This window comes from Benincasa hispida, chromosome 2, assembly GCF_027475165.1.
Source record: "Benincasa hispida cultivar pf3 chromosome 2, pf3_genome.v1.1, whole genome shotgun sequence".
Classification (NCBI taxonomy): Eukaryota; Viridiplantae; Streptophyta; class Magnoliopsida; order Cucurbitales; family Cucurbitaceae; genus Benincasa; species Benincasa hispida.
In genome coordinates, this window is record NC_143479.1 from 44,053,315 (window position 1) to 44,065,523 (window position 12,209).

The following is a 12,209-nucleotide window of genomic DNA, read 5'->3' on the forward strand; positions in this document are numbered from 1 at the left end:
ATTATAGTTTATATTTTGTTGTGAAAAAATTGGTGTAAGAATTGGACAATCGATATGAAAAAAGAGAATATCTATATAATTTGTTTTAAACTTGATTCTTTTTAAAGTCAATAGAACATCAAATAAATGGATCACTATACTAACAATAGGAGCATTTTTCTTATTATTTTTTGTAAGGCTAAGAGTATTAAACAACTTTTAAAAGTCCAAAGATATTTTAAACGAGTATTTACGATTTGTGTTCGTATACTGACACTAACGACATTTTTTAAACTTTTTGAAAATTCAAGGATTTTTTTTAAAACAAAACACTCATGATCTTCATCCAAAACTAAATACAAGAGTATTTTAAAAATTCTTTTTTAAAGTTTTAAGGTTGTTTTTAAAACTTTTGAAAGTTTAAAGTTCTTTTTGACATAAAGTACCAAATTTAGGGATATTTTGTGTAATTTAGCATTTTTTAAATAATTTAAAATGGCCAAGATTCCTACCCATTAAAAAAACCGAAAATAAAATATCACAATCTATATTCGATAGCCCGTGATAAACTATTATATGTATCTCTCATGATACTATATTTATCTTTGTCTATAGACACAAAATAATCTATTGTCATCCATCACAGTCTATTTTGGTTCATTTTTTTTATTTAAAAATAGCTCAAAACCATATTTAAATAGTTAATCCATATATCATCCAATTCGTTCTTAAAAAACAAAAGAAAGAAAGAAGAATATATATACATTGCTAGGTTTTTTCTTCTCTTTTATCGCTCTCTGCCGCCCGCCACCGCCGCAGCGTCGCCGTGGCAACTGCTCTGTAAGTTATATTTTTCATCTGTTTTTCAATAAAAAACCGACGAATCGACGTAGAGAAGAAGGAATAATGGTGAAGACAAAGTACAAAGAATTAAAGGGAAGCCAAATTCTAAGACAAAGATTGGTATTGGCAACACTGAGCCGCACTCCAGTTCGAATCTATGATATTCGACCCAATACGATCTCTCCAGGCCTTCGACCTTACGAGAAATCCTTTCTCGACTTGTTGGAGAAGGTCTGCGATGACTGTTTCATCGACATCAATGAGACCGGTACTCCTTAATCATTATTCCAGTTTCCATTGTTCTTCAATTTTTCATTCTCTGTCCTCTTAGTTTCTGTTCTTTTATTGGTTTGTTGATGTATGTTCTTTTTTCCTTCAGGCACAAGCTTGAAGTACAAGCCTGGGATTGTGATGGGTGGGAGAAATTTGGTGCATGATTGTGGTCTTAGTCGCTCCATTGGCTATTTCCTTGAGCCATTGATTCTTCTTGCTTTGTTTGGTAGGAAGCCCCTCTCCATTAAGCTGAAAGGTTAGTCTAGCTTTTCTTTTTTTTTTTTTTTTTCCTGCTCACTGTCTTGAGTTAGTTTTGCTGTCTTAATATTTAGCCAATGATTTGGAATTTTGGATTATATACGAAATTTGATTATTGTAGCGTGTTCATGATCTTATACCACTTAAACAAGCTTTTAATTGAACTTTGGAGTAGTACACATTAGTAGTAGTTCCCAATCAAACTAAGTTTGGGAGTTTTTAGTTTGTGTAGCTCTTTGAATATTACATCTTATTTTCAACCTCTTATTTCTCATAGAATACACCAGATAGCAATACATATAATTGTATTTTTAGTTGAACTCCTTCGTATTTGGGTGTGAGGAATGGTTTGTTTTTTGTATTGTACTTGTTTATGCCTTCATAATTCTCAATGAGAGTTCGGTTTCGAACTCCTTTTTTTTTTTTTTTTGGTATAATGGTATTTTTGCACTTTAATTGATTAATATTCTATTTCTTTAGGTATTACAAATGATTCAAAGGATCCATCCGTTGATACTTTCCAATCTACTACCTTGCCCATGTTAAAGCGTTTTGGAGTTAATCCAGATGATGTAAATTTGAAAATTGAAAGTCGTGGGGTACCACCTCATGGCGGTGGAGAAGTGATTTTGACCATCTCAAGTGTTAAAAGTTTCTCTGTGAGTTAGAACATCTTATGTATCCTTTGATTTCATTTCATTCGTGGCTCTTTCAAATGTTCATTTTCTCTGTTTATGCAATAATGAGCTTAAATATTTGGACTTTTTTTCCATAGAATAATATAATTTTGTAAATTACTTTTTTTTTTCTGTGCATCAATATAGGTAAAATCCTTTATATTTTCCAGGAACAATTCTTATATTTCGTTTAGAATTCAAGGACAACGATTAGAATAGATGCCGTTCAAACTATTAAAAACTAAAGACGCAAACAACTTAAAAGTAATATAAACTTAAGTATCACACACAGTTGGGTCAGCTTAGTTAGGGTTAAGTCGATTTAACTAGGTTAGTTTAGATTAGATAAGGTTGCAGATTGAAGTTCAAATGAATCCCACAACTTCCACATGACATTTAAAACTTATTGGAGGAAATTATAGTTGCAATTGATCCAGGTTATTGATGTTGTACCTCGAATTGGAGTGTTGTACTCGAATCATTTTGTAATATTCACTCTTTTAAACTGGAGGCCTTCTGTATAATTGTGTCTCATTTATTGTTGTCTCGGGGATCCTTCATCCTGAAGGGTTTTAAGCCTGTCCCTTTTGATGCTTTATTTTATTTTTTTTCCTTCTGTTTCTCACAGAAAAAAGATTGTTAATGTGATTGGCAGGCAGTATCTTGGACTGATGAAGGATTGGTCAAAAGAATTAGAGGTGTTTCATTTTCAACTAGGGTGTCTTCTCAGTTTGAGCATGCCATGATAACTGCAGCTCGTGGAGTATTTAATCGCCTGCTTCCAGATGTGCATATAGGTACTGATCATAGAAAGGGACCTCGAGCTGGAAAGTATGCTTTCTTTCTGCTTTGAATTCATTTCTTTGAAGTTCAGTCCTCAATTGCCTCATGTTTATGTCTTAAAAGAATATGGTTTTCAATGGCAGTTCACCTGGGTTTGGCATTTCACTGGTTGCGGAAACTACGACGGATTGTTTAATATCTGTTGATACTGCAGTTTCATATGGATATGCTGAAGAAACAACCGAGTTCGAAGAAGAGAAGCAAGAGCTTCCAAATCCTGAAGACGTTGGTGAAGATATGGCTTTTGCTTTGCTCAATGACATAAAAAATGGTGGCGTAGTTGACTCCACACACCAGGTTAGCATTCTCCAACAAACAAATTCTTGTTCTGATTCACCTCGATTTCAATTCATTTTCTTTGTCATTTGAGTTTCTTTACTTACTTTTCATACTAAACGTTTGAATTTCCTTGTGAATTGAAGTCCTTGTTATCAAGCAGTTTTTTATTGACTTTATTTACCCGTATGATTATCACGGAACCTCTTCACTGTTAGTTTCAAAGTACCTATCCTGTAATATGAGTGAGAGCCCAAAGGGAATAGGTGAAAGAAACTGAAACTAGTATTTACTATCATAGATGCTTAAATTGATAGCTAATGAACGTTTGTATTCACTATATTGAAATTTCTTGGGTAGTCAGTGTCAAGCTGTATGTCTTCCATCTTCCTATGCACGGGTTCAAACCCCAGTGCATGCAACTTTTTTTGGTTCAATGTCACATCGTCGATAGCTCATTGATGGTGACTTGTGCTGCTATGATTGAACCAAAAAAAATTTCACATCTTGATAGAAACATGTTCATCTTTTTTCTATAGATTTACAGAGCTATTTTGTGTGATTACATATTTTTTTCTCTTTTAAATAAATTTGAGGGTAATGAACATACACGTAAAATGTGGGACTTAAAATTTGTCCCTACACCTCCGAAGTCTTTTGGGTTTTTTCTAATTCTAGATGAACCATGCAACCAGGCTGAATAAAACATTGATCTCTCGTAGTTTTCATGGAGCTGGCCTTAGGATGGGCAGAACCTCTCTAGGGATTAGTGGCCAACGAACATAGTGTAGTGGATAACAAAAAAAAAACACTTTTGATCCCTGAACTTTCATGGAAGAAATAGTTTAGTCCTTCAAATTAAGTTTATAACGATTAAGTTCCTGTACTTTTAATTTTTTTTTTTATCAATTTAGTATTTTACTTACAATTTGCAATGATTTAGTCTCTATCGTGTCAAATATTAATAAGATTCAATGAAATTTTTTACCATATAGATTGGTAAATTGATCAGGGGTTGAATTTGTTTATTAACTATAAAACTAAATTGTTATGTAGTACACATAATTTTGATGAAATTTACAACGGTAGGGACTAAATTGTTGTCAATTTGTAAACAGAGAGATTACATTATCACAAAATTGAAAATATAGGAATTAAACCATTCCAAATTGAAGTTTAGGAACTAAAACATTACCATTATGAAACTTGGACTTAAAAGGGGGCGTTTGGTCCATTGAGTTGAGTTAATATGTCTGGGGTTAGTTAGGTTTGTGTTTGAGATGTAGAGTTGTAAGATTGAATTCTTCGATAATTGTAAAAAGAAGATTAAGAAAGTAAAATGGAGTTACTTTGTAAATGTGAAAAGTAGAAATTGAGGGGCATATGGAGAAACTGGAGTTTCTTGGTAAACGTAAAAAATATAAAAAAAAAAGGAAAATGGAGTTACTCGATAAATGTGCAAGTTCAATAATATTGGATCGTATTTAGTCTTTCGCAAGAATTAAATGTTACTTTCAATAGTGTTTTCTTAATAAGTTGGTGGGCCAAATGGCCCTAAAGGTGTTTCTTAACCTAATGCAATAAGTGGACTCCACACCCCATATTATGTAAGTTTGTTTTCTTCGTTCTCGAACTGGTTTTAGTTGAATATATATATATATGTGTGTATATATATATTTACTGGCTACCTACCTATGTATATATTGCATTAGTTCGAAAAAGTTTGTTAGTCTTTCACAAGAACTAAACGATTAAGACCATGAAAGCATATCTGATTCTTAAAGTACTTGGCTACTAAAAGTTTTACTTTGCAATCTTGTTTGCTTTGCCATTCTTAAAATCTGCTCACTTAATTGAGTGTACACATTCATGTTTGGTTTGTGCAGGGATTATTGTTCCTTCTTTGTGCATTATGTCCAAAGGACGTCTCGAAGGTCCGGGTTGGGGAGATCACTCCATATGGGATAGCAACTCTCAGAAACATAGAAGAGTTCTTGAAAGTAACGTTTCATATTGAACCAGATCATTCCAACCATACCATCTTACTGAAATGTGTTGGTTACGACTTAAAGAACTTCTCGATGAAGCACGTCTAATCTAATCGCCCAAAAGATTTCATTTAGATTTGTTGTTCCTAGCCGTATTCCACCCTAATTGTTATTTGAAAAGTTGTCTCGGTCCAAGTTTAGTATTTCTGATTTGCATGAAATTTTGAAAAATCCAAACATCCTAAAGATAGAGGTAGGAGTTTATAGAGCGAACTTTACTCCTTTATATAATATACGTATACATCAGGAGTCCGGATGAGAAGTTGGCAAAGTTCGAACCCAATTCATACAGTGATTTGTATAAGTATAATTGAAATTATTGGGGGGTTATACACTCAAATGAGTAACAGTTTAGGGTTAGTCTACATGCCCAGATGAGTTTGACAAGGCAATAATTAGTTTTTTATGCATATTAAGGTTGATTTGATAACAATTTTGTTTTTGTTTTTGTTTTTGTTTTGTTTTTTGTTTTTTTAAAATTAAGTTTGTTTTTCCTCAACTTTTTATTATGGTTTTGATTACATTTTCTTAGGTGGAAGAGTTAATTTTTAATTAAATTTTAAAAATAAAAACAAATTTTTGAACTCCTATTAGGTAATCATTTGATTTTTGTTTTTAAAAATGAAGTCTATTTCATTTACATTTTTTATAATGATTTGCATCTTTTTTAAGTACAATGATTAACTTCTTAGTTAAATTTAAAAGATAAAAACAAATTTTTAAGAGTTACATATTTTAGTTATCAAAATTTGGGTTGGTTTTTAAATCATTGGTGAAAAATAGATAAAAAAAATAAAGAAATTTGGATGTGAAAATAGTGTTCAAAGGTCCAATTTTAAAAAACAAAAATAATAATTAAATATCTATCAAATGGGATTTAAGAACTTTGAAATATGAAATTAAGTTTCAACTTTCTAATATCTATTTCTAGATTGCATTATTTAATCTTAATTACCAAGGATTTGTGAACCAAAGAAAAGAATAACGGATCAAAACGAGAATAGAAAGAATATACCTACACTTACAAATAACTCCTATTCCTAGTTTCTGGCTTTGGATGCAACTCCTTCCATGGGAGTATTAACTCTATTCTAAAAATGGCCAACAAGGAAAGAAAAAAAAAACACCCACTTTTCCATACTACGTAACATAATTGTTTTAAAAACTAGAAGTTTGGCAACCTCAGCAACTTCTTTTTTCTTCTTTCTTTTTGACGAGCAAACTGTACAATGTCAAGTAATCAAGTTGTACAACAGATCAATGAATCCAAAAACAGAATAGTGCAGCCACAAGAATGAGGTTTTTGATGTTTCTCTAAATCTAACTCACACAATGGATGGGTAGTAAAAGTGGAGTAAAGCATTGGGAGCAAACAAAGAAAGAAAACGAAGGTCGATCATTTTAACAATGGCTGTCGTTGGTTTGTCTTGATGCTTCAGACAAATAGGGGGGAACCAATATCCATCTGTTCAAGAATATAAGTGAAAGAGACTAACTTGGATCATCATCTCCCCAAGCTTCATCTCTCAATTTTTGCCTCGAGACAATGCGGTTCCTCCGGTCTTCTTCCTGTTTCCTGAGTTCTTTTGACCCGAAGGAAGTGGAAAGCGGCAACTTCAATCCCATTCCTTGAGCAATCAGCCGCTGGGCAGTTCTAGCCGATGTCTTTGGCCTCTGTTTCGGAGGCTCCAGATCTGACATTAATGAAATGATGTAAATAAGGAGACAAAAGAATGCTCTTGTTCATAATAATTACTAGCACACTGAAGAAGAAGCTCATACCTCTTGGTGGAATCGAGCTCAAAAGATTATCATTTTCCTCAAGTTGACGTAAAGTGAAAGGACATCTAACATGATTGAGAACTTCAAGTGCTGCATTAGAAAACTGAGGTAGTTATTTAAAAAACTTAAATTTTAATGCATGAAACTATTTCATCGATATCAGCAATTGAGACATAATGGTACATAATTATTTGATATAAATATGAAGATTCTGGCATTTGATGGGAGACATCACATGCAGGAAGTTTAGTGATCTCCACAAAAGAAACCAAGTGACTACTAAGACTACGACGAAGTGTGAATTTAGGACAACTTTTGTATGAGTAAAAAGTGATTTAAGAATTTTAAAAGCACTTCAAGTGTTTCAAGAAGATGCACTTTATTATTGGCTCTTCCAAAAATGTTCCAACTGTTTCACTTAAAAGCACTCTTTTTTCAGAAGTTTATCCGAACTGACCATAGGCCAAATAAGAAAATAATATACAGGAAATAAGATACTAGTAACCAACATAACAAAAGGCGTACACATGACCAAATATCTACTGCCTTAGCCACTTCTTGAATCGTCAACTACAGGACATAAAACGAGATAGAAAATAGAAGTTTACAAATAACATAAGGTTTGAGAAAATGAGATAAGTCCAATACCTAATGACAAAACAGTACTACAAGATTTCCCAAAAATGAAAATTAGTTTTACGAGAATTACCAGCTGATGGTGTCTGAAATACTGCAAGTGCGACTGTATCATTGACCCAGCGAATGACAACTCCAGAATTCATGAAATTCCCAAGTAGTCTTTCAAGATCTGTTGTTTTGGTACTCAGTGGAAAGTCCGCCAGAACAAGAACATGTTGAGTACCATATTGTGCTGGATTCACACAATAAAAATTTCACTTTAAAAAAAGGCTTAGCTCTTGGGTGAAAATCATGACTTCACGTGCAAAACATCAGTAAATCTTTTTAACCGTTTAGAAGCCCAAAACAATGGCAGTATTATTATATCAATGTTCAAACTTGATCAAATAATCCAAAAAACTAATGGTCAATTTGAATCGTTCCAATACGGTTCTGAAACTTAAAAGACCAATGGAAAATATTGGTGAAACTTCAGGGCCTAAGAAAGTATTTATCCATTGTAGGTAAATATGTTGTTCCTCTATTCTTCCATAACCTGAAGGTCTAACCATACGACTACATAATTTGAATTTCACCAGTGATCTAGCAAACAATCAACAAAGAATTTCCTTCTATCATATTTGTAAATTATGTGTCAGTCTTACCACTTTTTAGCTCCCTATGCTCCACCTCCAACATATGAGAAGCATCTTCATCATTTGTATCATTGGTAGTTGAAGAATCGGATAGCTTATCACTGTATAATTCATGTTTAATATATGAAAATGTTCCCCTCCCACGTCGTCTAGGGGTTTGGTCTTTTGTTTCTTTAACTGAAAGTTCTGGTTTGTCAGGTTCACTTTGCAAGGGGAGCAACTCATTTGGTGCGCGATCTGCAATAGCTTCCCAATCTGAAAATTTTAACCACCACTTTTTTTAAATAACACTATAATTGTTGTAATTAAGTTGCAACTATTTTCTACCACAAGCATTAAAAAAAAGAATCATTGCAGGATAAACATCGGTTGGCTATACAACAAAATAAAATTGGTACAGGGTTTTAGTGATATGTATGACACAACTTCCTTTCCTAAATAGTATATAAAGTGCTACCTAATGCAATTATCCTTTAAACTATTCTACCCAACTTTTTCTTGTTCCTTCATTATTGTTCGAACCACAGCATACTATCAAAATTCAACCACATGATCTGCAGTCCTTTAAGAACTTTGTCCGTCATTTAGGTTTTTTAAACATTGAATTTAATTAATCAATAAAATATCAGGGATATGCGATCAAATTAACCTTAAAATTGGAACTATACAAGAAGCATTCAAGTAATGAATTCAACGAGACCGTCTACAGAAAATCATCCAAAATGGTCTCTGTAGTTTTAAACTTTTCCTTAGAGGTTCTGTAATTCCTTTCCATCAGAAATTTCTATGAGGTGTCGTTGGGAGAATTCCTCCAAAGGACTAACTTTATCAATCAGTCACCCCTCCACCCATCAAAACCCATAAAATCCAGGTACTGTACCTAGATAGTCCAAATTTTGCAAAATGAAAGTGCCAGCAATGGTGCAAATCTGCAGTTGAAAGCTGATTGATGCTTTCCGCACCTGACTTGTAAACTAACATAAGTGAGAGGAGAAATTCCCTATGACTTTTTTGCTTGCATTGAAGCATAGTAGTAACTTGTCTATTCCTTTTGTTCTATTCCCAGTCAGAATCTTTTCTAGATTTTCAGGGCATGATTAGTCAAAATCCAGCATGCAGCAAGTGCTTTTGCATAATTGTAGCCAACATTTGGAAGTCAAAGGAAAGTGAGTGTGGCTTGAGTATTGAAGATTTCTTATATTTCTTCCTTATTTTACAACTTATGATACGTCAAGATCAATAGAAGAAAGAAAAACTAACAAAATAGGATAAAACTAATCTAATCTAGTCAAATCCCATAAACTTTAGCTCTCAAATATTACAAATTAAACAGAAAAGATAATTTCCTAATTTGCTCGTTAGGGGAAACTATTACATTTACAATGATAGAGGTAGAGCATGAGTTTATAATTTGGAAAGTTTTCTTTATTCTTGACTTGGTACACCTTTTCTAAATCCTATTTTTACCGTTCTTCCCCTGTGATTAGCTCCAACTGTTTTGTAAACCCCTAATGTGCTGGTGGTCGTGGTGAGTGGGCAGGTGGGCATTGGCTTTCTGCATTTAAACTCTCTCTAAAAGAGGCCTCTGCTATCTTGTTTTTATAAAAAGTTCCAGGTCTGATTGTTTTGACACCAGCATTTGAGGTAGAATAAGGACTAAAAAGAAACACAAGAGGCTTGCCATAATGGCACAATATGTTTGTCGTCCAAAAACCCAATCCTGTGACCATCTTCCCAGATTAATAGTAACCTTAGACTTCCAATTCCTAGAAAGTCCAACATTTAGAAATAGAATAAGTACACCTACCATACCATATGGTAGGTGTACTTTTTTAACACAGGAAAATATAGTAACTCCCTTAGGTAAGAGTTCTAAAGAGAGTATAATATTGAGGAAACATGAATCTACAAGTTCTACTGATACGGCTTTCATGGCAAGTTGGCAACAAAAGATAATTCTAATTATGTTGAAATCATCCTTACTATATTCTCAAGACTGTCAAATCATAACTGGATTCTTGCTTCAACTCGATCCACTTATAGATTAGCCACTAGACATTGATCTAATTATTTATTAGTCTTTGATGTACTATTGATGAGAAAACGATATATCTTGCATGGTAGATCGCATTTGAAATATTCAAATTAAAATGCATTATAAATTTTTGTTAGGATTTTGTTCAACAGTGTGTTAAAATTGAGAAAGAAATACCTTCTGATACATTTAAACTCCCAAGGTTATTGATCACAATAAAATTTATCTATAAAAAAAGTGAAGATAAATTTTAGGTGAAGCCAAAAGTACTCTCTTTTCAAAGGAATTGATATAAATAATCTTTATTCTTTTTCAAGACAGTGTATCCTTTGGGTGTTACAATCATTTTATAACCAATAGATCCAATCATAAACACTACTTCTTCTAGAAATGTCTTAGGTTTGGGCGATATAAGTGAGGTAAGGATGTCTATTCTTAAAAAACAAGGTCTTTTAGGTGACTGCATTCAGAAACCTAAAAACCTTGACATTTATAATTTTCATGTATATCAACATATAATTGTAGAGCTACAGCCTACTCAATAGAATCAACACAGGAAGGCAAAGAGACCGTGTAAGGGTAAATATAAGTTGAAGGCAACGTAAATGTACCATCATCATCCAAAGACCCATCACAGAGTACAGCATTGTCTGGATTATCCCTCGTATGATCCAAATTACCTTCAAAAGATATTACATCTCATTACTATTATATATAACCAAACCAGTTTTCTATAAGCACTGCCTGGGGTTTCTTGGTATGATCGAACTAATCTCACTAATATTTTTAATTTTTGTGACCAAAATAGTTGTTTAGAGATAACAAACCAAGTTTATCCAGTGAACTACAACTTCATCTCCATTGAAAATATGAAAAAGACGAAAAATTCACCAGTTCCAACGGAAGCTTCATCGACAGAATAACAAGAAGACAGTGAAATAGTTGTGGGTGAAGTTCGATCCTCTTTCATCTTCGCGTGCCTGAAAGATGAAATGGAAATAAAGAAGTAAAAATCGAAGTCGAACCAACCAAGATATCGATAACTGCGAATCCATATGAGGATATCCCTCTAATCAAGAAAACTAATAACTAACATTCCGATTAACTTCAAGAATTGGAACTAGGATATCTTGAATCCTAACATTTCGAACAAAAAGTTTACCCAGTAGGACAAGAAACTTGGGCTTGTTGTTTAAGAACCAAAGCTTTAGCCGCAATGTCGTCGGCTTTGAGAGAGAGACCTTTAGAAGAGTAGAGACCGGACAAGTCGGTGAGAGCGGCAGCCAATTGAGGATCTGGATTACAGTTGTCTGAAGTTTGGAGGTCGGAAACCACCGATTCAAGAAGAGAAATTGCAGCATCAGTGTCTCCGGCAGTGACGAGGTCCTCCACAGTCTCGCTCCAGTTAGATCGCCGGCGTTGCCGTTCTTCTTCATTGTCCATAACTCCGGTTAATTCTCAAACAATGGAAGAAGATGAGATGTAGAGATTCTTAGTGGAAATAGTGCAGAAAGTTCTTTAATATCTCTCGCTCGTACGCCATGAATGAGCTCTGTTTCTCCCTTTGTTTAAATAGATTTCCTAAATACACCGAGTTTATTTAAACTCAATGAAAAAGAAATTATTTTAAAATAACGAAATTGTTAAAAATATTTATAAATAATTGTAAACTATCACTATGTGATACGTCGCGATAAATAGTAATAGGCTACCATTCGTCTATCACTATCATAATAGACATATATAATCGCAATCACAGTAAAATTTTGTTATATTTATAAATATTTTGATTTATTTTCCAACCTCAATCCTAAAGGTAATTAGATTGGTTTTGAACACGTTTACTTAACTAGTTTGCAAACCTAATTTGATTACTATTGATGTTGTTTACTTAACCATTTTCCAACAAAAGTTTAGGTTT

At 33.3% G+C, this 12,209-nt stretch overlaps 2 protein-coding genes and 1 non-coding gene across 4 annotated transcripts; 2 read left to right on the forward strand and 1 right to left on the reverse strand.

The window, feature by feature from the left end:
• Window positions 1-678: 678 nt before the first annotated feature.
• LOC120070693 (RNA cyclase family protein) lies at window positions 679-5,562 on the forward strand. Its single transcript, XM_039022538.2, has 6 exons — window positions 679-1,090; window positions 1,202-1,351; window positions 1,834-2,012; window positions 2,686-2,861; window positions 2,957-3,170; window positions 5,036-5,562. The coding sequence occupies exons 1-6, from the start codon at window positions 886-888 to the stop codon at window positions 5,243-5,245; spliced, it is 1,134 nt and encodes a 377-aa protein (XP_038878466.1). The 5' UTR covers window positions 679-885; the 3' UTR covers window positions 5,246-5,562.
• LOC120072401 (small nucleolar RNA snoR2/U65) lies at window positions 3,580-3,719 on the forward strand. The gene has a single exon (XR_005480461.1). It is a non-coding gene; the product is annotated as a small nucleolar RNA snoR2/U65 (small nucleolar RNA).
• An 807-nt stretch (window positions 5,563-6,369) lies between the features above and the next one.
• Window positions 6,370-11,922, reverse strand: LOC120070647 (coiled-coil protein). 2 transcript variants are annotated; one of them, XM_039022477.2, is made up of 7 exons: window positions 11,451-11,922; window positions 11,180-11,268; window positions 10,900-10,968; window positions 8,263-8,508; window positions 7,689-7,850; window positions 6,980-7,069; window positions 6,370-6,891 (listed from the first exon to the last, which is right to left on the reverse strand). In XM_039022477.2, the coding sequence occupies exons 1-7, from the start codon at window positions 11,729-11,731 to the stop codon at window positions 6,689-6,691; spliced, it is 1,140 nt and encodes a 379-aa protein (XP_038878405.2). In that variant the 5' UTR covers window positions 11,732-11,922; the 3' UTR covers window positions 6,370-6,688. The 2 variants fall into 2 exon arrangements, with proteins under 2 accessions (XP_038878405.2, XP_038878406.2); XM_039022478.2 differs by lacking the exon at window positions 10,900-10,968.
• Window positions 11,923-12,209: the final 287 nt, after the last annotated feature.

Bases quoted from the DNA above. Each gene is read 5' to 3' on its own strand.
- LOC120070693 (XM_039022538.2), top strand. From the start codon at position 886: ATGGTGAAGACAAAGTACAAAGAATTAAAGGGAAGCCAAATTCTAAGA. The intron at 1,091-1,201 runs GTACTCCTTAAT...TTTTTCCTTCAG, and splicing joins CATCGACATCAATGAGACCG to GCACAAGCTTGAAGTACAAG. The intron at 2,013-2,685 runs GTGAGTTAGAAC...TGTGATTGGCAG, and splicing joins CAAGTGTTAAAAGTTTCTCT to GCAGTATCTTGGACTGATGA.
- LOC120070647 (XM_039022477.2), bottom strand. From the start codon at position 11,731: ATGGACAATGAAGAAGAACGGCAACGCCGGCGATCTAACTGGAGCGAG. The intron at 8,509-10,899 runs GTACATTTACGT...TAAAATTTTCAG, and splicing joins TGGGTCTTTGGATGATGATG to ATTGGGAAGCTATTGCAGAT. The intron at 6,892-6,979 runs GTATGAGCTTCT...CATTAATGTCAG, and splicing joins GAGCTCGATTCCACCAAGAG to ATCTGGAGCCTCCGAAACAG.